Source organism: Calonectris borealis, chromosome 12, assembly GCF_964195595.1.
Source record: "Calonectris borealis chromosome 12, bCalBor7.hap1.2, whole genome shotgun sequence".
Taxonomy (NCBI): domain Eukaryota; kingdom Metazoa; phylum Chordata; class Aves; order Procellariiformes; family Procellariidae; genus Calonectris; species Calonectris borealis.
Genome location: NC_134323.1, coordinates 11684219 through 11711973, shown reverse-complemented (window position 1 = coordinate 11711973; position 27755 = coordinate 11684219). Strand labels below are relative to the sequence as shown.

Sequence of the window (27755 nt, the reverse complement as noted above, 5' to 3'; positions counted from 1 at the left end):
CTACACAAAACCAAGATATAAAAATTAATTTTTATGTATACACATTTGTTAATCCATTTATACCCTATTGGAATAGAAGTAGAAGGTTAAGCTGAAAAGAAACTCAATTGTAATGGCTTCACCATCAAATAAAACAAATCCAAATTGCCAAGATAGGCAATATACATTTAAAACATGAGAAATGAAAACACCTTCAAGAAAGGTGACAACCGGGGGATCAGGCCCAGCCAGCACGGGTTCATGGAAGACAGGTCCTGCTTGACCAACCTGATCTCCTTCTATGACCAGGTGACCCGCCTAGTGGATGAGGGAAAGGCAGTGGATGTGGTCTACTTGGACTTCAGTAAGGCCTTTGACACTGTCTCCCACAGCATTCTCCTAGAGAAGCTGGCGGCTCACGGCCTAGACAGGTGCACTCTTCGCTGGGTAAAAAACTGGCTGGACGGCCGAGCCCAGAGAGTTGTGGTGAACGGAGTTAAATCCAGTTGGCGGCCGGTCACGAGCGGTGTTCCCCAGGGCTCAGTACTGGGGCCGGTCCTGTTCAATATCTTTATCAATGATCTGGACGAGGGGATCGAGTGCTCCCTCAGTCAGTTTGCAGACGACACCAAGCTGGGCGGGAGTGTTGATCTGCTCGAGGGTGGGAAGGCTCTGCAGAGGGACCTGGACAGGCTGGATCGATGGGCCGAGGCCAACTGTATGAGGTTCAACAAGGCCAAGTGCCGGGTCCTGCACTTCGGCCACAACAACCCCAGGCAACGCTACAGGCTTGGGGAAGAGTGGCTGGAAAGCTGCCCAGAGGAAAAGGACCTGGGGGTGCTGGCTGACAGCCGGCTGAACATGAGCCAGCAGTGTGCTCAGGTGGCCAAGAAGGCCAACGGCATCCTGGCCTGTATCAGAAATAGTGTGGCCAGCAGGAGCAGGGAGGTGGTCGTGCCCCTGTACTCGGCACTGGTGAGGCCGCACCTCGAATACTGTGTTCAGTTTTGGGCCCCTCACTACAAGAAGGACATGGAGGTGCTGGGGCATGTCCAGAGAAGGGCAATGAAGCTGGTGAAGGGCCCAGAGCACAAGTCTTATGAGGAGCGGCTGAGGGAACTGGGGTTGTTTAGCCTGGAGAAGAGGAGGCTGAGGGGAGACCGCATCGCGCTCTACAACTACCTGAAAGGAGGTTGTAGCGAGGTGGGTGTTGGTCTCTTCTCCCAAGGAACAAGCGATAGGACAAGAGGAAATGGCCTCAAGTTGCACCAAGGGAGGTTTAGATTGAACATTAGGAGAAATTTCTTTACTGAAAGAGTGGTCAGGCCTTGGAACAGGCTGCCCAGGGAAGTGGTGGAGTCACCATCCCTGGAGGTATTTAAAAGACGTGTAGATGAGGCGCTTAGGGACATGGTGTAGTGGGCATGGTGTGTTGGGTTGACGGTTGGACTCGATGATCTTAGAGGTCTTTTCCAACCTTAATGATTCTATGATTCTATGAAAGTAAGCTTCTGAACATGATCCAAGCATAGCTAATAAAATAACATTTTTCCGAGTGATCAAAGAACATCTCCAAAACTGCCTCACTTCTCCCACTGGTCCCACAGAACCCCACGTTTTGCGGCCATGGATTTCAGCCTTTTGGATGAAGAATTCTCCATTTTGCTACAGGAAGGCACACAACTTGCAGTTTTTTAGCTAGCCTGCCTCCCTGCTTGAAGAATCTTGGTTTTTACTCTGAACTGAAATACAGCCAAGCTTTTAAAAACATATGATTTTTTTTCCCTAATCAGGTGTACTTATACGCTGGGTTGACTGGAGAATGGAGCAACACAGGTCCTAAATGGGAAGAATCTAAACTGCTCAGTGCCCGTCTCTTACTCTCTCTGCTGCTGCTCTCTGTTGTGTTTTCTGTCTTTTAAGTGACCCTCTATGGGATATCTATCTCTGAGTTTACAGGCCGGTTTTACCTCCATAAAGGTCTGGACAGTAAATACCAATAGCAGAATACATGAGGGACTGATCTGCTGGGTGATGGGGGCTAGTCGCTTTCTTCTCAATAAGCAATGACATTAAAGGGTCTTATTTTGTAAGAACAGACAATGAAAATCTTACAACAAGCCTACAAGTAACAGGTATCATTTCTGCAAATTACAAATCAAACCATCCATCCCAATATTTTCTACAAGCAGCAAAGCAATAACTGGAAAATGTCTTTGTTTTCCAATATGCAGACTACAGTATCCCAAACAGTCATGTCCCGCCCCCCAAAGTTCAGAGCTGACATATTACACTCTGGCAAAGCCTTTCATGACACATACGTCACATCACATCACACAGGCATGTCACTGTGCCACCGGACATGCCTGTCAAAGCATGACAGATCACAGAACAGCATGTCAGGAAATACAAAACGGCAGTCTTACAAACTGGGGTTAACAGGCAACGTGGCTTCACTCGATGTGTTCATCAAATGTTTTCACCCAAATCTTTGTGAATAATGTGCACGCAGCGATGCCAGCTCACAGGCAAACTGGAAAATATCTTCCCCTAAGCCTATAGTCACTGCTGCAATAAACAGCCACTAAACATTTGACTGCCTCTAATATTTTCCTTCTTTAGGCAACTGTCCCTATAATAAAGATGTCTCCAATATGCACATTTGCCTGCAGGAGTCACTTCACTTTTTCCAATTCACAGACATGGAGAAATGAAAAATCGAATTTGATCAGGTCTGTATGTGAGAGTTCAAGACCCTGAGCTGGAAATCACCAGAGGCTAGTAGGGTATTCTGGCAAAATATCACTGCATGTTTGCCCTATGCTTATGTTCTGCCCTAGACATGTGCTATTGGCCACGGCTATACAGAGGACACTGGGCTAGACGCACCTTTGGTCTGATTCAATTTGAGTATAGTTATTTTCTTACGCTAAGTGATACTTAACACACTTAACTTCATTGAGTCAGTATCACAGAGCCACCATGACTGTGGTAAGTTCTGGATACAATTTCACAGAACAAGCTGGTTACGAAACTCCTAGGAAAATTAATATTAGTTACAACAGCACAGGAGTTAAAGATCTTCTGAAGAAATTCCTGCCACTTTGAGAATTCTTTAAAATGTCAGACACTGGCTTTTTATTTCACCATTTCACATTATTTTTATATAAATGCTAAGCTGTTGAGATATTACTTCACGTGTTATGCTTCTATAGCACCTTGATAGAATCTCAGCAGCAGATTCTCAAAAACAGGTTAGTTTTGTGCTCCTAATTTGGCTACAAATCAATAATGGGGACAAATTTTGGAGTTTTTGCCAACTGTCTAAGGTAAAAGATTATTAAAAATATACTTACCAGGATAACTTAAATTTATTACCCTACAGCTCCTCAGAGGTACTGCATATGCTGTGGTTAAGTCAAATGAAGTATGCCAATATATCATCTTTTTCCACCACTGGTGTACACCTTATACATGCAAGTCAAATATTAAGTGTTCAAATTATGTCAGACACCAAAAGGGAAAACCTGCAGCAGCAGCAGCTGAGAACAAAGCTAGAATCTAAGCTGACACCTCTCAAAATGTAGATCCTGGGCTTTAAAAGTCACTTGGCCCAATCCAGAGCTCTATAAAGCAGTGTTATTTCAATAGTTTAGTCTCCTGTTTAAAAAATAAATATTCTCTTTAGAACACATTTTCCAGTGATGTAGCTGCTGTCAGAAAACAAAAGGAAACATACTTTATTTGTGAATATATAGGCAGTCAGATTCCTTGTTTCTCGCTTTGTCACCTCAGTAAATTCACCACCACTGGGATAAAGCATGAAAAGCTGCTAGAAGACAAAATTCTCTTGCAATTACATACATAAAAAGATATTTTATTTATTCATCCAAAGTTAATTTTTAAGGCTTTCATAAAAGCCTGATGGTCTTTTCTACTCAGATGGAAAGTGTTTTATTAGACTAATTGAAGGCAAGGCTTTACTTTCAACTCGTAACACATGAGAATGTCACAGGAAAACCATTAAGCAGGTTCAGGCCAGAGCTCTGCTATACCTGGTTCACGCTGGAGTCACCTGACCGAGTTCTTTTGGCATGTATTTTGCGTGTTTAGTATTTAATACATACAAGAGCAAGTCAAAGGCAGGTGTCATATAAAGAGCCACTGAATATACAGAGGCAACATATTTAATTATAAAAACTCTGCCTTTCTAAACTGAAAATCTTTTTGCCAAGATTGAGACTGCACTGTACTACTTACATGGGGCTTTGGTTACAGACTGCGTGTGAACAATCCGGAGCCTCCTGACCTGTTCGTGAATCCGTCTCTCACATATTTTGTTCTTGCCCACAAAAGCTAGAAAATTAAGGTAAACATGAGTAATGATTAAGAAAACACAGTGCCTTCTAGGAACCATTAGAGAAAATAATTGTTAAATTACCTATTTGTAATGTCCACAGAGACGACCCAAACAGTTACTGCTCAAGAACTTATACTGTTTACTTCAACCCAAATTTTCAAAGGCAGGTGGATTTGCTCTCCCAGCTTAAATAATAAATGAGTATACTTGCTATTGGCAATTAAATTATTATTTGGTTCCACCTTAATAGGATTTCAGAGATTCATTACAACTCTAAAAATGCTGAACACACTATGCTCTGTGGATAAAAGGACCAGAGCACAATTAACAATTCTAGGGATTTGTCTCTATCGCATGAATTGGTCAGGGTCATATGTGAGCTCCTAAAATGTGCTTTTACAAAAGCTTATAGTTTATCATACTTAACTGGCAAGGATTCCCTGTCTTTACCAGGTGTTAATTTGTTCCATCTGAAGGAGGCAGTCATTATGGGAACATGTGATAAGAAATACAGTATGCATCCTTTCTTACAGATTGTGGCCACTTGTTTGGGTTTGGCATTAAAAAAATAGCATTTTTTACAATTAGAAAAATCTTAAAGTATTTTCTAAATACTCGTCATAAGCTACCTATTACACTTACCTCTCCTCAGGCAATATCAATCATATATTGATATAATAATCACACACCTTCATGTAAAATGTTGCAATATTTTCAGAGATTAAAAAAGGAAAAGTATCCTGACAGAAAAATACTGCCCTGTAAAAACATGTATTACATATATTTCTGTAGGTAAACATAAAATAATCTGAATAGCTAATAAGCACCTTCAACAAAAAGACTAAACCAGTCCTACATACTAAATTTTCAAGGAACACCTTTACTTAAATCCTTCAAAAGTTTTATCTGCAAGTTTATTTTCTACCCCATCAATGAGATGAAGTCAGTCAGGCCCCTTTTCCCAGAAACAGTCCAAATGCACCTGTGAACATTGCCAGCACTATTGAAGAGGCTTAGTACCAGCACGACCTAACTGCAGAAAGACTGAACTTACCGAGAAGAAAAGTAAAAACATGGCTTTAATAATATTGATTTTAGCCAAAAGCTCAAAGTGCTTCATACAACATTAATTAACTTTCCCAGCAACTCTGTGAGATCAGTAAGTATTATTATAATTTTGCAGATCGCAAAAGAGATCAAAAATTAAGAGCAGTGTGTCCAGAGCCAAAGAGCAGCTGAAGAGCAAAGAGCAAGTCTCTCAATGCGCGAGGCCAGTCTGACCAGGCTCTCTCTTGCTTGTTGGGAATTAAACAGGTCATGCTTGATTATACGTGTATTTTCAAATACAAAATTGCAAATACCAGTAGTGTAAGGGCCAGTGTATGAGCACCACTTGCTGTATTTTAGAGCAGTTGATGACATGATTATATACAGAGTACAACCGCTTTACTTCACTGATTGTAACATTTGCGTGGGGAGTGGGAGAAGGAAGCTTATTCAGATCACATTAAAAACAAAAATGCAAATATTTATACAAAGACAGCTGTTACTACCTGCTACCTGGCAAACCACATATAGGCTTTAATGCAGTTTTAACACTATTGACAAATCTATAGCTACAATCTTATTTTAGATTTAAGTGGCCTTCATCTGGCCTATTCCCACATGTATATGTAAAAAAAAAAAAAAACAAAACCAAAACACCATACACACTCAACATGCACATTTAGTTTAAGCATTAGTGATTTGTTTAGTAGTTTTGAACTACCTTAGAAACCTATCTGTAGAATTTCACATGATAAATAATAGAGAATCTTTTTGGCATGTGATGTAGCGCTCAGCCAAAATCGAGACCAATTTCAACAGGCATAGGCACCGCTTCCATTTATGAACCGGAATCTACCCATATTTCCTGTTGGGGACAGTAAAATAACCTCAGTCTTTTTGGAGACAGTTGAATTTTGCATGCTCTGTAGACAGCACTTACCCTTCCTCCTTGCAATTGTACACAAAGGACAAAAGGTAGTGCAAAATGTTGGAAAAAGTGAATGAGGAAAGCAGATGGACTTACACCTTTTTAGGTTGACATACTAGAGTCTGAAAGTATCCAAAGCCCCTCTGCAAGGAACAGGCTGGTAGCAAATCTTGGAAGTAACTGAACACTGAGATCTTGTTACTGTCAGCAGAACAGGCACATCTAAGTGAATTTCACATTGTTGAATTTCTTATTAATGTTGTTACCTAAATAAGAAATACAGTAAATTGTCCAGCACAGCAGGCCCTTCACCCATACCCTCTGGGCAGTCAGTGGAAGCTCAGTGCTCAGATGAAGGGATTTCCTGAATACATATTTAAAACATGCGAGTATGAACCACAACAAGCAACTTACATGATGTATTTATATATCATTAAATCTATGCAAAAAAAAATATGCCACAGTTCACTCAATTTGCTTAAATATTGGCTTAAAATATTACTTCCCATGTAAGTATGCAGATCATCCTAAAAATCTGTTACAGAAGCCAGGGGTCCATGTTTGTGACTAATATATAAAAATTCAGAGTCACTCTTACAGAATCCAGACGAATCAGGTCTGTGCTCATGAACCAACTCAGATTCCAATTTTGCCCTCCTTCCTCAAACGTTTTGAGGCTTTTTTTAGGGTGCCCATGTTGAAGTACACAGTGACCAGCCCACTCCGGTGCCATCCTGGCTGGCTCATCATGCCATTCCTGCTGATGCATCAAAAAAGAGTGTTAATGATTTTGATACAAACACCTAGATACTCATTAACATTGGCAGTTCTCATCTACAAGCTAAAGAACAGAAACTAGCAGGGTAACAGTACATACAAATAACCAGAATAAAGAACTCTTAAGTCGTCTCTCCCTACTGTGCAAGAGCTGAGAACAAGTCTGTCTGGTTACAAACAGTATGTGTTTTTCTTTGTTCTTCATTTCAGGCACTATTCTGCTAATGCACCAAAAAGCTGCGAAGTCCAGCGAGCACTATCCCAACAGCCAAATCCAGAGGAGAGGCTGTGGGGTCCATGCGCAGGGAGACAGGGAGGACGCGGACATGCCTCTCCGCTACACACCACCCAGCGCAGCGGCAGGCGCCCCAGCCAACCCCTTCCTCCAGAGTGGAGTTTGGTCCCGTGGTGTCACTGTTCACGACTGCGGGATTTATTTGACACTAAACTGGGTTTTCTTGATACTAAAATTTCCCAGGCCCGTGGACACTGAACCTCATCTGTGGCTCAAAATCAGTGCTAGAAAGTTACGTGATTTTGCATCAGCCATAAAGGTGAGAGGAACAGAAACATCCTCACAAGATTTTTATTTTCAAAATTCCTGTTTCCTGCAGGGTCCAAACTGCCACTGCTTGAGGAGCAGCAGGGGACCTTGCTGACATTAACTGCAGCTTCTTTTCCCCAAATCTTCCTTAATTTGCACTTTCCAATTGTCTTAAACTCTAGTTCTTTTTGTTTTCTTTTAGACAATGACAATCTATGGGAGGTTAATCCCAAGATACTCATAATTTTTAAAAAACATATTGCAACTTGCAATTATGGTTTACTTATATTTATCACATATCAAATATTATCTATGTTACATTTTTACAGTAAATACTACTCAAAGAAAGATTCCTGCAAGTGAATGTTATAACCAAAGATGGTCACCCTGAACATTAGACTTACACATTGCATTTGGGGCTACTGACAGCTGCGATTTGGCCGCAGATCTGAGTCCTGAAAACCTGACCCTCCAAATATGCCTGTGAATCCATTTACTCCCATCACTGCTGGGTGAGCCCCAAAAAACGCCCAAGGATACGGCTGCTAGGCTGGGACTTGTATTAATGGGTTTTAAGCCTTTTGTCTTCAGATCTGAGGATGGATTCTGCCTCTGTTTACAGTAACACAAATGTGGAACAATTTCACTGAACCTTATTCACAAGCCTAATGGGGCAGGATTTGGCCTTTGATTTTTAAAGATGTCTAGGAAAACCTTCTGTTCCTCTGCTGTGTCACTAATTACATGGAGAGCAGCAGAGAGCACTTATTACAACTTTCAGTTGGAAAAGCCAGACTTCATGCAACACAAGCAAGAAGTGAAAGGTAGGTCTCAGTACTGATGGGTGACAAAAGCCTCAGCATCAGACCCCTAGACAACATGCACTCAAACTGTAAGAGGAAAAAAAGAAGGAAAGAATAGCTTCGTTTACCTAACTGAGAGGCTATTGAAGATCTGGTGACAAGAAAAAAAGAAATCTGAGAGGGGCACTTTCTTGGCTCTATATGAATAAAACCCCGGGGGTGGGGATGTAAGCCCAGGGGCCTGCCGAGCTGGGGGCGGGCAATGCGCATGCAGCCTGAATTGCGACGTCTTCATTTTTATAAATATAATGGATCTTTTCCTCCTAATTGCGGCAGAGCTGCAGCCCGGTTCCCCCTCCCGTTGCGGCGGCACAGGCGGCCCCCGCGCAGCCCCCCCCCGTCCCGTCCCCGCAGCGCCCAGCGGGCCCGTCCCGCCGCCCCGCAAAAGGCGGGCCCCCTCCCGCACAGGCACCGCTGGGATTCGAACCCAGGATCTCCTGTTTACTAGACAGGCGCTTTAACCAACTAAGCCACGGCGCCGGGCGATAGGCTCAGCCTCCGCGCCGCCCCAATACACCGGCCCCGTAGCGGCCGCGGTTGCGGAGCCCGCGATCTCCGCCAGCACCACCGCCGCAACCCGCCCCGGCCCCGCTGCCAGCGCGGCCCCGCGCCGCCCGGAACTGCCCTCGCAGGCCGGCAGAATCAGGGAGCCGGCTCAGTCCCGCTGCCAGCTCAGCTCCTGCCAAGGTTCCGACACGCAGCCGCAGCTCAGGCGGGCGAACAGCGCCTTGTGCTGCGGCCGCGGAGAGCCGGAAAAAGAACGGCTGCGGCCGCTGCTCTGCCAGAGTCCCTTCTCTGTGCGTGACTGTACATTGCACACACACGTTAGCATTTGTTTTGGCACAACACATGTAAAGACTGAAGGAAAATACATAAATGTAAGCATTTCAAAAAAATATTTAGGCAAGATTGCTCACAGTTAGGCTCCAGTCCTGCCCTATCCCACCCTGTCTCCCTTGCCCAAAGCTCACAGCAGAAGATACCACGGGAAGATCAGGCCTCAATTACATGCTGCAATCATCTATAATGATGCAAAAATTAAACTACAATATGCATATGCACACACTGCTTATGTGGTTTATGATCTGTGCACACACATAACACTAGAGTGCCTGACCAAACACGCACATGTTCGTACAAGCTAAATAATCAGAAGAAGTGATTTGGGTAGTTTTCTACAGAGCTAATTAGAATTCTTCACACAGAACTGATGCTGCCAGCAGTAAAACGCCCTCCCTCAGGGCCCCAGCCCTGTAGCCTGTTACCTGCACAGGGCAGCAAAGGACGCGCCACACCAAGGAACAGATGGTGCTACCGGGTAGGAACGAGCCATGAACGAACACGGAGCCTGGCCCACATCCCACGGGTACCGGGAAAGGACCATCTTCATGAATAGACCTGATGACAGGCCTGGAGTGTAATCAGAATCTGCAAAACATAGAGATTGCTTTGGCAATTTAACAGGCACCTAAGGCATATTTACAGCCAAATGACAGATGTTATTCTTCAAATAACTCCTACAGAAGGGCAGCCACACTGACTTGGGCTAAAACAGTCTTACAATTTTCTCATCAGGTTAGAACGGGGACTGAGTGAATTAGTCAAACTACAGGGGTACAAGAGCCAGAAAAAATGCAGATAAATCTCCATCTTATGAATTGTCTGTAATCACCACATTCTCTGCGCAACCTACGCTGCATACAAATACGAGCCTCCTGCTGCAGGTGAGCTCAGTTCAGGGCTGAAGACAAGCTGATTCACATGGCACCCCAGCACTAAACAGGTGACGGTAATGGACAGAAAACAGCAATAAGTAGTAAAACTTACTCATTTTCTCAAAACCAGAATGTAAGAATTCATTTTTCCTTCTTTTTCTCAATTTGGGAAACAGAAAGAGGATTCATTCAAAAGAAAATTTCCGACCTATTCACATTACTAATGCAAAATGAACCAAGCCTCTATAGAGCAACTGCTTTTTTTCCTGTTTCAGCAGAAAAAATTGGAGCTTTGATTTTTCCAGCTGAAAAGGGTAAAGAAAGAAACAAAGAACACTTTCAATTCTAATATAACATTAATTATTCTAGGACTAATCTTTTCTAACATACAGAAATTAGCTCAGTATTACTAACTACATTAAAGCCAAATTAATTCAGCTATAAACCGTGCATATTTTATGTGATCTGTTTTAAAAAAAAACATAAGAAGCATAGACACAGCGTTTTCTTTTAGCCCCTGTAACAAAACAGTAATATTTAATTAAGGAGTGAATAGGGGAAAAGAATGCTGAGAAATAATGCAATTTATCACCTAATACTTATTCAAAGCCATAAATATGTACAAAACATACTATTCCCTAGAAATATTTTTCATTTAACCTTGGGTTCAAGTGTAATTGTTGCTACACAATTCACATAATTTAAACAAGGGAAAAAATCTACCTACCTAGATTTCTTTGTATTCCACAGCTTGACTGCATTCCAGGCTGTCACATGCCCAGTTCCCACTATTTTCCCCACTTTAAGTTCCTTTTAGAAAGCAATGTTGAAAAGGTTGAAAACACTATTTTTAGGAATAAGCTTTCCAAACATTTTGAAACACTTAATCTTTTATTAATTGACATTCTCACATATACTGAATAGATATAATCCTCTCAGGGTTGCTCCTAAGAAAAGGTAGAAAAAATGCCATGCTCCTTGCTGAGGGGAGCCTTTATTACACAGAACTAATTTGTGCTGCATCAGGTCAGACATGAACCACAACTTTCTCTCAATGCCTGAAAGCTCCTTTACAAATTTTTTTGTAAGTGGTATGGCAACAAGTTAGAAAAAAGTTAGAAAAAAGTTTGGTCTTACTCAAAAAACTCTTTCTGATGTCCACTGACAGCAAAGATTCTTTGCTTGCCATCGTAAAGAAGAATGGTTTATCTAAAGAACTGAAGGAAACCTGTCGATAATTTACATATCCACATATTTTCTTTAGTAAATTGAACTTGGAACTACTGTATTCAAAGAACAAGTAAGTAATTTTATTCTCTAGTACCATGCAGCATCAGTAAGATTTCTACTTCTGGGGATTTTATTCTTTACCTGATACATCACAGCTATTTAATGGGTTAGTACAATGTATTTTATTATTCTTCATACAGAATACTACAGTAGAGCAAGGTTAGAGGAAAGTCTTAGCTTTATATGTGTATTACATAAAGATGTACAGACACTCCATTTATATTTAAATGTGTTAACATCCCAAGACTGCTAGATTAATTTAAAGATCAGGAGAAACAGAAGGTGGCAATGGCAAAATTTTTCTCACTGGAGAAGACAGACGACAGAATACACACTTGGATATCATTTCAGAGTCACTACACTGCAGGCGTAAGAAAGATTTTTCACATTCTTCACACTGGTGTAAATATAAGAAAAATGGCATTTCAGTTAATCATCTGTGACAGATGTGCATTGTTTCACTCATGAAGGTACAGCTCTATATACCCACATATATCTAGGCCTGATTTTTCAGATGCACTGAGTGCGTACAGCTGTCGTAAACTTGACACAGATAGTGCTGCTCAAAATTCACTCCTCTGACGAATGGTTTGCAGTTTTTTTTCCTGAATAAAACTATATTTTATGTGAACTCTGATTTTTTTTTTTCAACTAATACAGTATCATACTTTATTTTTTGGGCGGCTTGATGGGTATCCAGTTTTTAGCTGTTCTGTCTTGGTGATAATCACTAGGTGGTTTGGGGCTTTTTTTGTTTACTTTTTTTTTTCACCTGACCATTATCTGACTAAAGGAGAAATGTAGAAAGAAAAATAAAAAAAGAAAGGAAAATTGATACATAACAATAACTTTAGATAAAATATTAACCCGCTATAGTCAGTACAAAGAAGTTTTTCTGCTGACTACACAAATACTCATGAAGTTTCACCCACTTCTATCAGAGTTAACATAACATTGATTCCCAATTCACTACTTGTGAAACTACAAAAAATTTGAGACATTTTTCTAACTGTTTGGTATGCTTTAAGTATTGCTAAAATGCACCAAAAAAAATCCTTTTCTGTACCAATTTTAACCATATTCTCAAATTTCTGTTAATTGATACTTTTAGGAATGTACACATTTTCACTGCTGGCACATTTATATAACTTATTTAAAAGCTTAAAAAGCTGCACACTGCTCTCGAATACCTGCTATTCAACAAGAAAGCCTAATAAAAATATTATAGAAATAATAAAAAAAGTTAGTTCTTTTTCATGCAGTTTCACTTGATGGTTATTGACACGGAGAAAAATATACACAAGATCTTGCAAATCCACTACCAAAACCAATTGAGGGACTGTAGTAAAAAGCATGTTTCAATAGCATTAAGCTTGTTAATGTTCTTCTTTCTTAACATCTATTTATAATTCATGTTTTAGGAGTCAGAATACAGACAGTCTCAGCTTTAAAAAGACACTCCTCAGAATTTGTATAAGCTGATTTATGTCCAGGAGCACAGGAATATTACCTGCCTTGGTTTAGTAATAGTCCTATATAAGTGGCCAATTACTCTGCAGAAGCATCAGGTGTAGAAAACCAAAATATATTTATTTTTAGAAGTACACATACGTGGCTCTGTTTTCTAAAAACAAAAATGCACCTGTGTATGAAAACTGGTGTCCTTACCAAAATCAGTTTTAAAAAGAACTGTTATTACTACATCCCACTTCCAAAAAAGGATTTGACAATCTTTGCAAATAGAGAACAAATACAATCAATTTGTGTTTTCAGTCTAGAAATATAACAGCTTTTGTTTAACATTCAAATTTTCTTTCTGAATAAAGTAAGAGATGTGGTTAAAAAACAAAGTGATAGAACCTGAGCAATTTTTGAGCCTCTTGCTTTTCTGCTTTCTATCACTGAAGGAATATGATCCATTTTTTCAATATTCCACAATCTCAGAGTAGAATCCTGACAAAAAGATGCAATTATTTTGATGTATTTGCAGATTACCAAAAGAGTGATTTACATCATTTACATAAGGATGAAATCTCATCTCATCAAATGAACCCTCTCAGTATGAGAGCTAAACTCTCACATTTAAATATCATGTCTATGGAAACAATCTTTAGCAATCTTAAAACTGCCTGCACATTTTAAAATAACCAAAAATAAACATACTTATCAAATTCTTTTAAAGATTTTCTGTAATTACTTCTGTAAATACTGATTACAACTTAGCACTTTCATGAACAACTTCACCATTGTTAAATTTCATCAAAAAAAAAAAGCTGAAAACAAGGGATGAAATCTTCGCATCCATTTCTAAGTTAGCTCCTGAAACCACATCAGGAATTAGTGATTACCTTTGAGGCTGAAAGAATCCATTTGTTGTTTTTGCTAATCGCAACATCTGTCACCCAGTCCCAATGACCCTACAGTAAAGCAAAATTTAACTATTAACACAAAGAAAAAACTTTATTATTTTTATTATATTAAAAAAACCTATTTGTACCCTAAATCGATTTTGCAATGCAGTGAGAAAATTCTTATCTAGACTGCCTCATGTCCAGACAAGAAAAAAATATTGTTATGAAGTTCATACTTTCCTACATATACCTGAAAGCAGTGGCTGTTATGATCTCTGGTAACCAGACCACCAGTGCTACCAGTTGTAGCACTCAGAAGAATGACAGCTACACAGTTACCATAAGTTTAAGTTCCATTTAAGTGTAGGTCTTTCCTATTTTTTACACAGTTTAATAAAGAATTGTAAAGAGAGAATTGACTTCTAATACTCATGACCTAAAAAAAGAAATCTTGAGGCTTTATCACGTGATAATGGAGGGAAGAGCTGTGGGAACAGACAGCAGCTTCCCCTCATTTAAGGGAAGGAAACCAATTCTGAAAGCATGCCAAGTCAAACAGCTGTATTGGATATCCTCGTTCTGACAACAGCAGCACAGCTGATTTGAGGTTAACAGCATTAAGTTGGCATAAGAATAGAAACAGGTTAAAATCTAAAATGAATTATTTATTCCAGCTAGGGAGTTTATTCAAACATGAATGGTATTAATAGATAAAATTCCTAGAGTTTAGGAAGGCATGATGTCATTTTGATAGACAAATGCCACACCTGAGAAATACAATAAAAAGATGAACATATATTTTTCCAGCACAGAGTAGTCAAACATGTATACATAAAACATGGTTTATTATAGCAGAATCTTTAAAACATTTTTAAATTTAGTTATGAGCCCAGAATGTAATTATACCAAGGCACGGATACTAAACTGGAATTCTCCATAGTTAAAAGATATTAGCATTTAAACAGATGCCTTCTTTTTTATGGGAAACTGAGGTAGTTACAGTGATTGCTGTGAACTGGGAAATTTGCAGTAGCTGTATTATGTAAAGCACCGATGCTGGAGGAGAATGTGTAATGTTACTGCTCAAAAGGATTAATCGGTACAGTTCCAGTTCCGGAGGGTAGGTAGCTTACATTTAAGGTAACGGGTGTGAGGCACAGGCTTATGAGCTCTCTATGTGAAGATGCTATCTTGAACGCAATAGCAGTTGAAAGCTATTTTTAAGCCCAAGATTTTGAAGGAAAGTGGTCTTTTCTGAGATCTTCCAGGTGGGTTTGTTCATGAGTGTTTTAACTAAGCCTTGAATAGCATATGCAGTAAGTAAAAAAGTCCATTAAAATCATATTTTCTTAAGATAGATTTGCAACCTTGGCTTTTTCCTAAGTCTGACATTGCTTGACTTCTGTGAAATTAAGATTTGTAAAACGCATACACGTAACTTCATGAATACTGTTAATCCTTTTCTTTGACCCACATCTGATCATTAGTTCAAGTCATGTGGATTGCTTCCGCTAAAATAACAAACGAATTAAAAGCATCGTGATACAATATGGTATGTTTGCAAAAAATAAAGTCATGATGGCACAAAAAACGCCTAATGAGCGTTGGACTTTTTTTTTTTTATTTTATGCAGGTATTACTTACCGCCTCAAATCTTGGGTAGTATTACCATGGATATGGAAGAAAAGAGGAGGCCCAGCTCTAAGGAGGGATAGCTAAATACTGAACAGCTAACTCATTTACAGAATTGTCCGTCCTAAAAAGTACTGTAACATGGTGGAGCACATCCCCGTCACTATAAGCAGTAATGTAAAGTATGTAACCTAGGGACTGAGCTAAGCTTGACAACCTCAACACCAATACTTACATTTTTTTTGAATGCTTCCCTTTTAATGTACTATTTTCTGTGGACATAAGCAAGCATGTAAACATACAGATAAACAAGACTGCAGCATTTCAAAATGAATATATGCACTATCCAGGCTCTTGTTACTTGCTGGAAGAAACTCCCTCCTAAAACATAGGTACAATTCCATTCAATATAATTCTTAAATGAGCTTGTTCATAAAAAGAGAAATGTCATAGCTTATTACTGACTCGACAAAGGTAATATCTTTGTAGCTGATTGTATAAGAATATACTGTTCTAGGAAATTAAATCACACAAATCCAGGATATATTCCTGCCTCTATCTAAAAAGGTCGGGCAAGGGTACTTGTCAGATAATGAAATATACAATGCTTTTAAACCAGCAATACATTCTACACCTTCTCATCAAGCTAGTGACCAAATAAGAGCTCAGTACCTTTAAGCTTAGCTTTTTATAGCCTGCCTCTGTATCCCATATAGCTATAGTTTTGTCATATCCGCCAGACACAACAAGTGATGCTGAAATATAAAATCAGAATACTATATTTTATCTTTGCTTTGACATACAGACTAATAAAAGAGGCTCCTTCTAACTTTAAAGTCAGACTTTATAAAAAAAATTGAATAATGAGCTATTAGTCATGCCTTAACAAGATAGCAGAAGTTCCTTTCAGCTACTTGTTGTTAATGTTCTCAGTTTTGTAAATATTAATACATACATTTAGCAAACAGACAACTGAGTGGAAAAAAACATACATGAAAGTTTTGTCGACTTCGAAAATTAAGGAGATACCTTGTTTAAAAATTAAAATATAGAGAATACTTTCAGAATTGTTAGGTCAACTGTGAATAAAAACAAAAAAGTAGAGTTTAGTGTGGAAAGCATGCTTTCAGATTCCAATATTCATAGGCCTATCAGCATTTGCATGTCTTCAAGCCACAGGCACATTTTTTCCCCACAGAGTTGCTATTTATTGAGTTGCCTAACTCAGAAAGGCACTGTATGAGTATGACTGCACATCAATCTACTGTCAGCAGTTCAGAAGTCATCTTTACTTTACTTTACATCTTTACTGTATTCAGATGTGAAGTTGCAAAAGAAAACAGCCAATTAGATCACAATGTACAGAAATTCGTGTTAGTCCATCCCACTGAAGAGAAGAGATGCTGTTTCAGTGCAGTAGCCATTTGCAGTAACACTAATTTCATGTTGTGGTGGACTAGTTGTTGTCTATGATCTAGTGAAAGTAATGTAACTAGGGCAGTAAGAAATAGCTCCCCACTACCTCCACTCAGATACAAACTCCACCGGGGAGTCTGTTTCTTCTATTCTTCTGTTCATCCAAGCATCAAGGAGACATCAAGTTCCAGGTGCCAAATTGTCTTGCTAGAACTCATAAATATCACCTACTTTGAACATGGTAGTTTATGTGCTCCATTCAGTGTAGCTGAGAACATCCATGAAGTTTTTCAGAAGTACATTACTAGCATATGTTGTTCGGGCTGTGAACTAACATTACTTTTGGGGGTACTAACAAAGGCATACACATTTTCCTAACTATTACAGATCAGTACAGTATTTACTGAACATGTTTTTTCAACTAACTAATGTTAGGAGAATATCCACAAGTGCTAATCTTCTAACATATTATTGTGCTTTTACTCCACTATGATCTTTTTATTATATCTCTTGATGGGTGTATCAATTAAGCAAGTGTGCCAGTTGCCTGGTTAAGACAGAACACAGACCATCAACTTCAATTTACTTATTTACATGGACATCATTTTCTCATAATTAAACATGTTATCTTGGAAATGATTAATTAATTACCTACATGATTAGAGTGGTCACTCGTGGTTCGTCTGAGATGTCCTATACATAGGTATTGAGATACATCATGCACTAGTATTAAGATAACTCACCATCTTGGCTAAAAAGGCAGGAACTAACAGAACCTTCATGTCCTTGGTTCCAGGAAACGGGTTCATGACACCGAAATTCTCCTGTCTTTATGTCCCATATTTTTAAGCTTTTGTCCCAGGATGCTGTGCACAAGTAATGACCATCAGAGGTAAAGCAGCAATCTGAGATAGCGTTGCTGTGTGCCCTGAAACACGATGAAAAACACTGGAAGAGTAAGCTTTTGTAACCATTACAAATCTCTCAAAGAGCATCCTGCAACATTGAGCACCCTGTCTCCATCCAGTAAAGCACCATAAGCATATTCTGAATTTTAACCATAGGAATAGTTCTGTAATCTCTGGAGCTGCTTACAACCTCACAGCCAGCACATGCTTAAATCCCTTATTGGATTAGGTCATTTTGCAGGATTGAACCCTAGCTGTTAAGTGACAAGTGACCAGCTATTTTTCTGTCGAATGCAGCTTAACAAGAAATTGTTCAGCAGCTACAACACAAACACATTTTACTAAAAATAAGTTACCAAAAAAAGCCACATAGTTTTCATTAAATAAATAGCATGCATCTATCTCTACATGTAAATTTCAACTCAAACATTCAGAGGAAAAATATTAAACAATTCCAGACTGAAGTCTGATTTTGGAAGCAGTGATACCCATCAGAAAAGAAATTTGGACGTTCCTGGGTGAGGACTTTAGTGCTTCCTGAAATCTACAGTGGGGAAAGGATTATGAGCATCTCTTACAGGAAACAATGCGGTAGTCACTGCAATTTAAAAGAAACATTACAATGTTGCAGACTGAATTTCCCATCCAAAGTAATTCCTAATCCCTCAAAGACAATTTTATTACAGTGTTTAAAGGCAGACTCTCTCTCTGATTATTGTTTTAAGAATTCAAAGCTAAATTGGTTGAGTTTATTTAAAGCCATTGATATTTTTAACAGTTGATTTGACATCTCTATTGTTCCTTCTTAAAATCATAACAATATCCTAAATTGACATAATGTTTTTACTGTTTTACTGACTTCAGTGAGAGATAAAAGAGTTTAGCACGTGAAGGCTCAGGAGATTATACTGAGCAAGGCTTCTGGCACTGGGAATGACCTTGTACAAAAGCATATAAGGAAAAATGATCTGGAAAAACGATCTCTGTATTCAGGGAGTGGCCATAATTGATTCACTGTGAAAGCGAAAGTACATATTGAGCTGGGGTCCACAGCATCTGTCCTGAATCCAGTCCCATTTCATACTTCCATTAACAATGTAGATAATGAGATAAAGAGTACTGATACAAAATGAAGCCAAAGACGGTCTGCCGTTATTTAAGGAAGAAGATTAAAATTCAAAATTATCTTCACAAATTGAAGAAATCATCAAGAAAATAAAAGGATTATAACAGTCTCTATAGGAAACAATGCTGTCATCACTGCCTTTTGTAGGAGTGTTACAGTGTTTAATCAATTATTTAATATGCATACTGCCTGATCAGTATTTGTATATTATATCAGTATTATATCAGAATTATATCAGTATCAATTTTGTCTTTGTATTACTTTATTTAGTTCAACAATTATTGTTCATTTTCTCTAGTACAAATCTTGGCATAAATCTCACTGATAATTGTGAAAGACGCAAATAATGCCATGCACAATTAACTATAGTATTGTTTCTTACTCATTAATTGTAATTGAGGTAGATCGTGTTATCATATCCCATAGCTTTATGGTCTTATCGTATGATACTGAAGTCACTCTTTGGTTATCAGGGTCAAAACAACATCTTGTGATTGTACTTTTGTGATGACCTATACAAAAAAAAAAAATCAAGTGAGACTATTAGTTATTTTGAATAATTAAATCTGGATCTCAGAACACAGGTCTGAAAGGCAGAACTACCCATAGCATCTATGCATCAGTCTATTTCCAAAACACTGTAATTTCCAAGTTGCTGTTTCACTGGCTAGGACACCTCCTCACCTACCTCTCAATGAAAGAGAGGCCTCATAGTTACTGCAGAGAGTACGAATATGAACCTGTACCCTGGCACTCAACATACAAAGTTAACATAAATTCACATGCTGCCCTGTAGTAACTTCTTTCTCTGCTTCATTCCTGAAAATAAGTCCAGAAGTGTGGCCCTATAATGCCAATGACAGTTAATTACTCAGACTCTTAGGGAGCACTTAACCAGGTAATTATACTTTAAGAATGCAAATAGCTCCATTAAAATAATGTAAACAAAATATGTCCTGATACTGTCACCTAACAGAGACCTAACAGAACTGTTGCACTTTTTATTTTTAAACACAAATTATTTTACCATCAGGCTGTGACTCACGTTAACCATATGCTAATTTAACATTTGTAAGACTGCTCATATATTTAGAATTTGATTCTGCAGGAATGGCAAACTCCCTGACCTGCAGTCCTGAGTGGAAGCCGCACGGGACCGAGGTCTCACTAGTGAAATTACCTTCAAAGGGAAATCATGCTTCAAAAAAGAATCACTGTTGGTCTAATTTTGGCCCATTATTTCCTTTTTATATGCCTATTCTGAAAGATACTGGGTTTAATGACTTACAGATAAGTTTCTTTTACCTTTCTCAAGTAAGGATATTTGAACTGAACTGAATTAATGAATTTTCTCAATGGTTTGTAAGAAATAAGAAGAATTCAAGAGCTGCATAAAAAAGATGTAAAAGTCTTAAGTCTTACCTTGGATATGTGCCACTACAGTTGCACTTATTGCATCAAAAACATATATAGTATTTTCTTTGTCTGAACCAGATACCACATATCTCCCATCACAAGAAATATTACATGACGTTACAATGCCTTCATGTTCTACTGTCCACTAAAGAGAAAATAAAAGGTTTTAGAAACATGCTTGAGGGTTACATAGACTTTCTATAATCTGTAAGCAGGTTCAAAAAGAAGGCTTTTGATATTACTTTGTTTTGGTGAAAGCTGACAGATGTCTTTATATCCAATTTTTCTATCTTTGCATTAGCAATAAACTTAAAATTAAACAAGGCCACCCTGTTCAAATCCTAAAATGTTAATTTAATCAGTCTTAAATGTACCTTCTGAGACAGGTTATTATCATCATACCCATTTGTATCTGAAATAACATCAAGAAACTTACCCACGATCAAACCATTATCAGTACCAAAACTAGGACTAAAAATCAAGCCTACCTACCCTAACTATATTGTATTGTGAGAACAAAGCATGTTTTGTTTTCTTATTTATCAATAACAAAGCAATAAATCTGAATTTTACAGTTGTACCTTCTGCAAGATGCATTCAAAAGGATACATACAAGAATTTTTCCTGTTTCCATATCCCAAGCCTTGACAGTGTTATCATATGATGATGTTACCACTCTAAAAATGATGTTAGCGGAAAGAGCAATCAATATTTTCACTTAAAAGAAGGTATTTAAAAAATAAATTACAACATTTAATTCTGACAATGATTTGACATCCTTACACTCACTAATTTAAAATAGATTTTTGAAGGCCACGGCAAAAATTATTGCATAGCTTAGTTGAAAAAAAGGATCATTTATATTTCAGATAGAAACTAGTAACAAAAATGCCAGGTATGTAATTTTCAGTGCAAGCAGTCAATTCAGTTTCATTTTATCAATTACAAGTTATTTAATTATTTCTAACATTAGAATAATTTTAAAGCCATTATGATATCTTTTCTTTAATGAATTTGAAGTGTTCTTGTCAGTAGGGTTTTTTGGATTTTCAGTGGTTATGTTGCTGGGTAACCCTCTACCACAAACGCTGCTCTGCACAAACACAAAGCCACATTAGACAACATAGCTATTCAATAAAGTTTACTAAAACTGGCAGGTTTCCATGAAATGGGAGGTCAAAATTTTTCCTCTCACACAGTTTTATTAAAATATTCCCAAACATCTAAAGTAATATTTATACTGAATGTCACTGGATATGACAAATGTTTTTAGTACCATTGTGGCTTTTTATTTTCATAAAATTCATAAATTGTCACTTTTATGTATTTTGCCCAAGAAACCCGATGCATTAAGATTCTAACAACTAAAAACACAATTAGATTATTAAAATCTTTTTATTTTCTCCGTATGTGTATACTTCCCACAGCCAACACAATCTCTGCTCGTAAACAGAAACACGTAACGCAAAAGACCACATGAAGTTTATGAACTGGTAGCATTTTTGATTGGAAAGTGGTTTCCAGAGCCAAACATGATGGTATTTTACTTGCTGTTTAGCAATTTTCAAAAATATACACAATTGCAGTAGGCAGCATAGCATGTGTACTATTCAGTGATCAAAAAATTAATCAGTCAACTCTACAATCTGATAAAAATTGATTTAAACTATGACTTAATGATAAAATATGCCAGAAATGGTACCCCTGGAGGCACTGCATGACCTGCTTAACTGAATGTTAATATATGCTGCAGTTGTTTTAATTATTATGCCCACAGATTGACACTGAATTAAGATGCATTTCTTCTTTAATTGACAAGACAGGCTTAATGGAAAGGCTATAGAATATTAATAAACAATACAGACAGAAGAAAACTTTTATGAAGGTATAAATCTCACTGACAGATGAACCCCTGAACCTTGGCTAATTCAATGTTGTTCTTTTATACAAGTGATATATATTTATATACCCCTTTCATAACATATGGCAAAGATAGACTTCCAGCCCCATATAACTCAAAAACAATATTAGACAAGTCCTTTGCCCTAAAAGAGGCCATAATTTATCAGGCTATTCCAACATGCATTTAAGAGAATAAAAAGATTCCTGTTTAATTCAGCAGAGATCATATGCAAAACAGAAAAGATTTAAGAGCTCCTGTACAAATTGTAGGTGAGAACAAGGTGAGATTTATGGTAGTTCACGTGGATGAAGGAGCCTGGCAGTAAACAGTCTGCTAGCAGAGTATGGACAGCATAAATGAAAGTGCAAGGACGGAAGTAGGAAGAGTGTATGGAGGAAGGGAGATGTAAGACAAAATTATAACAGAATTACTTATCGTGGAGCACAAAGGTAAGCAAAAGAAGTTTGACTTCGATGTAGTACAAGTTAGGAAACCATAGGAAGGATTGAAAAAGTAACTTATTTGTTCTAAATTTTGTACTAAGTGTTTCCACATGCACTGAAATTGAACCTTGAAATCACAGAAACCATCTTTTTTTTTTTTAATAAATTAAGATAGAAAATCATCACCTTCTGTTATCAGGAGTCAAGTTGCACTCCGAAATTGGGGCGGTGTGTTCTTCAAAAACTTGAATAGGAAAACCTTTCTCAACATCCTTGAATAAATCCAAATGAGTTTAATTAAGAAGTGGTTTGTTAAATTGTAAAAAAATACAAAGCATCACACAATAGGGGAAAACAAAACTTGTGAAATCAGTAAAGTTAGTCTTACTTTACTCTTACAATCTCACTCTCTATTCCTTCTTTTCATTTCAAGACTAACTGAGACAGAGTTCTTCATATATCGCACCCAGACTTCTATTTATCTCCTTCCCATCACAATAGTTTTCACCTGAAATTTCTTGAAAAGAGTTCTCCTTAGACTCTCACATCCATGTCCACACCTAAATCCTGGCAAGTCTTTCTTCATAAACTAGTATTTTCATTCACATAGTTAAAACTCTCACTCTCAAGGCCTGCCATCCGTGTTATCAATTATTGCAACATCATTTTCTTCACAAATGCAGTCTCCCCTGCTTGTATCCATGTGCAATGCTTTTCCACAGATTTCCCTTTACTGTCCGTATTATGTCATTCCCTCTGTGTTCCTTCATTGATTCCTCATTCTCAGTCACAAATAGAAGCCTCTTGTCTTCAAATACAAAGCTCTTTGAGATTTATCCCCAGACATCATCTCCCTTCTGCCCTACCTTTGATGCCAGCCTTTGTCACTCAGTTGTCAGATTTCCAAAATTTATGAGTTCCCCTTTGCTGTCCTTCATGTTTTGAAGAAGTCACGTATAAATAATTGGAAGCCTCTCTCATAATACAAAATCCCTCATAAATTTCTGGTTTGCGATTCCTACAACAGCAATCAACAGATTGCTGAAGTGCTGAGATGATGACCCATACGTACTGCATTACTGGTTCATTTATATTACTCCATCATCTTCTATTTACTTAGTCTGTTACACAGAAAGTTTTAAGTGATTTCAGGAAGGGACTATTCTTTTTGTCATACGTGTATAATGTTCAAAGCATAAAGCAGTCCTAACCCATGAGTAAAGCCTTGAAGTTCTTTAGTAATACAAATAAAAATATGAATCAAGTTTTACAAATGGATCATGGTGCCTGATGTAAACATCAAGACCAAAAAAACCAGGACGACTACTGACATTACTGAGAGTAACTCACAGGCCAAAGTATCACAGGATCAGTCATCATACCTTCACCTAGGTAAATAATCTTCTACTTCCATGATTAACCCAATCATTTCAATTAGATTTTTGTTTGCGTAAGTACCAAGAGGTTTCAGAATCAGTCTGGAAGCAGGCAACAAACTCCCTTCATTGTGTATATGTTCTTTGATTTGTCTTCAATATGAGAATAAAATCTTGCTCTCCTGACTACTCCTCCCCTTTTTTAGCATCAACTGTCAAGTCTCAGATCTAGAGCTGCTTCCTTTCAAGGACTTTCACTTGAAGGAGCTATCCTGCTAACTTGGCAGCTCTAGATAACAGACAAAACTGGAGTGACGGTAAATTTATTTTTCACTTTTTCATTTATATCTGAATGTGTGTTAATGCACTACAGGCCTAACAACTGACACTAGAATCATTAGGAATGTCTCTAAGACTGAAGGGAAAAAAAAAATATAGATCAAAGCTACCATATGTTCTTCTACTTTTCTGAATCAAAAAAGCCTTGCAGTCACAACTGCCCTTCTAGACTTCTCTAGTCTTTGCTGTGCGCCCTATTAATCTTTGTTTTCCAAAAGATGTGTGGACTGTCAGTGAGGTGCTGTCTGTTCTCAAGAGGAACTTCAAATGCTTTCTCAGTACACTCAATCATTTGATATCTACTCTTTCAAAAGAAAAAAAGAGAACTCTGAAGTGAAATTGTCATGGTTGGTCTAGCCCCCCGTGACCAAGTCCTCCGTACTCTCCTGAATTCTAATTGCTTCAGCTGTTCCTGCAGAGGAGGAAATTAGGCTTGTCCAGACAAAATTAAGCTTATCAAAATAAACAAACATAATCTTGCCTATACATTGCTATCAGAAAGTTCCCAATACTCAGGCAAATACTTTGAGATAGATTCTGAAAAGTAAGTATCGCTGAACAAGTGTTGAATGAATCTTTCTTAGATAAAAATTATAAAGATAAAATTTCTTAGACAGACTAATCCTTCCACACTTCAGGCAAGTGACACATTGTAGCCTTTCCAGCAAAAAAAAACATTCATGATCTACTGTGCTTAAAAAAATTAATGGATTATCTTCTTATTTTCGGATCTTGATTTCAGTTTACTTACATGTAAGACAGCTGAATAACATTTCGCTAAAGATAGAAAAATACAAGCTCCAGTTCTGAGTTCAGACAAAGCAGGAAAGTTTGGAACTGTCAATCTGACACCTATTAAACTGTAAATGTCATGACTAACATGCTGAGATACACCTATTTTTGTTTCTCCTATCTGCAATATTTGCTTAAGATCTCCACATGTTTATTTACTTTGGAACTGATCATTAAAGACAGGACTTTTTTGATTCTAGACTTCCTGATTTCTCGGATATAGCCATCCACAGCTCTTCAATAACATAATGGTGCTAACCTGAAAATTGCCTGGACTTTTTACACTTTTGGAGTTCTTGGGTTTTTTCAGTGCATTTGAAAAAGGTTTGGATTATGGTAGAAACTGCGTTGGTAAGAAGTCAACACTTTAGATCCTTTATAAAATTACTTCATCTGTATTCGCATCATATTAGGGGATTACTGTAACTCACTACCCATTCTTGAATCGTCATGACTGTTTAATATATGCCAGATCTCAATGCCTGCAATCTATTTAGCACAGCTACATTGTCATTCGCTTGCATAAAATTCAAGGGCTCACATAACTATATGTCTCCAAGCTATCTTTTAGACTAAATTTAGATTTGATCACCCAGAACCTGTACACTTCTCCAGTTCAGATCTCGCCGTTGCCCTGCCCAGGGTGGCTAGAATTTTAGGGAAGCTCCAGCTAACTGCACAAAACTTGGAGAAGCAAGAAAATAAAGGGTGCAAATCAAGATTTAAGTAAAAGGCAAAAGCATGTGACAAGTATGACAACACCATGGCCATGCTGATAACAACTGTGTGATCCCTAACTTCTATGTCTCCTCCACAAACAGCCATATATATAAACAAGTCAGAAAAAGGAACTTTCAGGAGAAAAAGTAAGCTTTGTGTATCAACTTGCAGTTTTAAAATATTAATAACCTAGAGCTCTGATTCAGTGTATGCTACATATGCTTACAAGGGTCAAAGAATATGTTCCAAGTATGAAATAGGAGGTTCACTATTTATCTGTGACTGCAAAAACATTTACAGTTGCTATTTTTAAACTTCAGTAAAATATCTTCAGAAGGCTCGATGATTCAGTCAACCTTCATGCCTGTACAACATTCCTTGTTTTGATTTCAGCTTTAAGATGTTTTTTTTAATTCGTTGTTGCTGCATTCATAACATACCCAGAGCTTCACTGTTCTATCGTAAGAGCATGAAAGTAGTTTTGTGTCTTCAAAGCAAAAGTGGCAGGAGCTCACAGTATCACTGTGTCCTCTCAGAATTTTAAATTGGATCTGTAAAGCAACAGAGCAAAGTTTAGGAATATTTTTCCTTGAAATTATTTTTGACAGCTTAGTCCACGAGGGGGAGTATGAAAGCAAGAACCGGAGGAGAACAAGAATTTTAAGTTCCACTTCTGTGAGAAGAGTTCACATCCTCTCCTTGGTACTAGCTTGGAGCAGATTTACCAAATCCGGTTGAGAAAGAAAGGTTGACGGATGTGGATCTTATTTTTATTTTTCTGGAGGGGAAGGAGGTTTGGTTTGGTTTTGTTTCCCAATTCTTCTTCCTCTCACGCAAAGTAATATTTATCTTTAAATCTCATGAAGTCTCTCTCAAATCTTTCAAATACTTGTTTCCTTGACTCTGGCCCATCCATGGGCTGCACATCAAGCTCTTAGGCCACACATTTTAGTCAAGACCGTTACAATTTTGTCAAAGATATTTTGAAAAGGCTTTTCTTCAGTCATTTAGGAGTTTGCTCGCGACTGTCCAGCATGCGCTTGTGTGAACAGAGCTAACAAAAACCAGCTGCCGCGAGCATTAACCACACCTAAAGTGACAGGGAGCTTTCCACCCTCAGCTTCCAGCAGCCCCCGACTGCCCCCGCGCAGGAGCCCGGCCTGCCCCAGCCCTCCCCGCCCGCCAAGGCCGGGACCTCTCTCTCCGACCTACCTCCGCCGGCGGCTCATGGTCGCCCCAGCGACGCTCCGCCGAGGAAGGCTTCGGCTCCGGCGGCGGCCCCAGGGCCAAGGGGTCCCCACGGCTGCTCCCCGCCGCCATCGGCCCCGCGCGCGCCGCGCTCCCCGCGCGCTCCCTCAGGCGGCGGCGGCCCCGGGCCCCCCCGGCCGCCGCCGCGGGAGGGGCGCGGACGCGGGCTCGCCCCCACGGCGGCTGCGCTGCTGCTCCCGCCGCAAGAGCTTTGACGCTAACAGGGGACACACTCCGAGCAACTGCCGCGCAATGCCGTTGTCGGGTTTACTTTTTTCCTGTAACGGAGGCAACCTCAAGGCCCAATTCCTTATTTTTCCGTCCATCGCTCAAGTTCTCGTGTTGACTTTACATTTAAAACCGCACAATCTGTGCCAACACAAGACTGTTCTATCACTTTGCTCTCACCAAGAGCTGTCACAAAGCTCTGGATACCGAAGAATACATTGTCAGGCCCCAGAGAACTGCCATCTACAACAGCGAATTCCAGTTCAAGGTTTTTGTTCAAAAGTTTAAGCAGGAATATTTTTGGTTTCCCTGTGCACCTGGAAAGGGAAGTTCTGTGGGTCTATTTTAACAGCC

The 27755-nt window shown here is 38.7% G+C and overlaps 1 protein-coding gene and 1 non-coding gene across 2 annotated transcripts; both read right to left on the bottom strand.

Annotated features, from left to right (window-relative positions):
* Positions 1 to 8904: 8904 nt before the first annotated feature.
* Positions 8905 to 8978, bottom strand: TRNAT-AGU (transfer RNA threonine (anticodon AGU)). Its single transcript has one exon. It is a non-coding gene; the product is annotated as a tRNA-Thr (tRNA).
* A 2125-nt stretch (positions 8979 to 11103) lies between these two features.
* Positions 11104 to 27246, bottom strand: WDR88 (WD repeat domain 88). The gene is made up of 11 exons (XM_075161365.1): positions 27138 to 27246; positions 26366 to 26476; positions 22885 to 22970; positions 20966 to 21029; positions 20359 to 20497; positions 19319 to 19448; positions 17646 to 17830; positions 16159 to 16241; positions 13852 to 13920; positions 13364 to 13456; positions 11104 to 11900 (listed from the first exon to the last, which is right to left on the bottom strand). Exons 1-11 carry the CDS (start codon positions 27243 to 27245, stop codon positions 11763 to 11765), a joined length of 1206 nt encoding a protein of 401 aa, XP_075017466.1. The 5' UTR covers position 27246; the 3' UTR covers positions 11104 to 11762.
* Between the last annotated feature and the right edge of the window lie 509 nt (positions 27247 to 27755).

Excerpts from the sequence above, each read along its gene's own strand:
- WDR88 (XM_075161365.1), bottom strand. The coding sequence starts at position 27,245 with ATGGCGGCGGGGAGCAGCCGTGGGGACCCCTTGGCCCTGGGGCCGCCG. Across the intron at positions 19,449-20,358 it reads TGTAGTGGCACATATCCAAG|GTCATCACAAAAGTACAATC; the intron begins GTAAGACTTAAG and ends TTTTTTGTATAG. Across the intron at positions 13,457-13,851 it reads GGATTCTTTCAGCCTCAAAG|GATTCTACTCTGAGATTGTG; the intron begins GTAATCACTAAT and ends TCTTTTTGTCAG.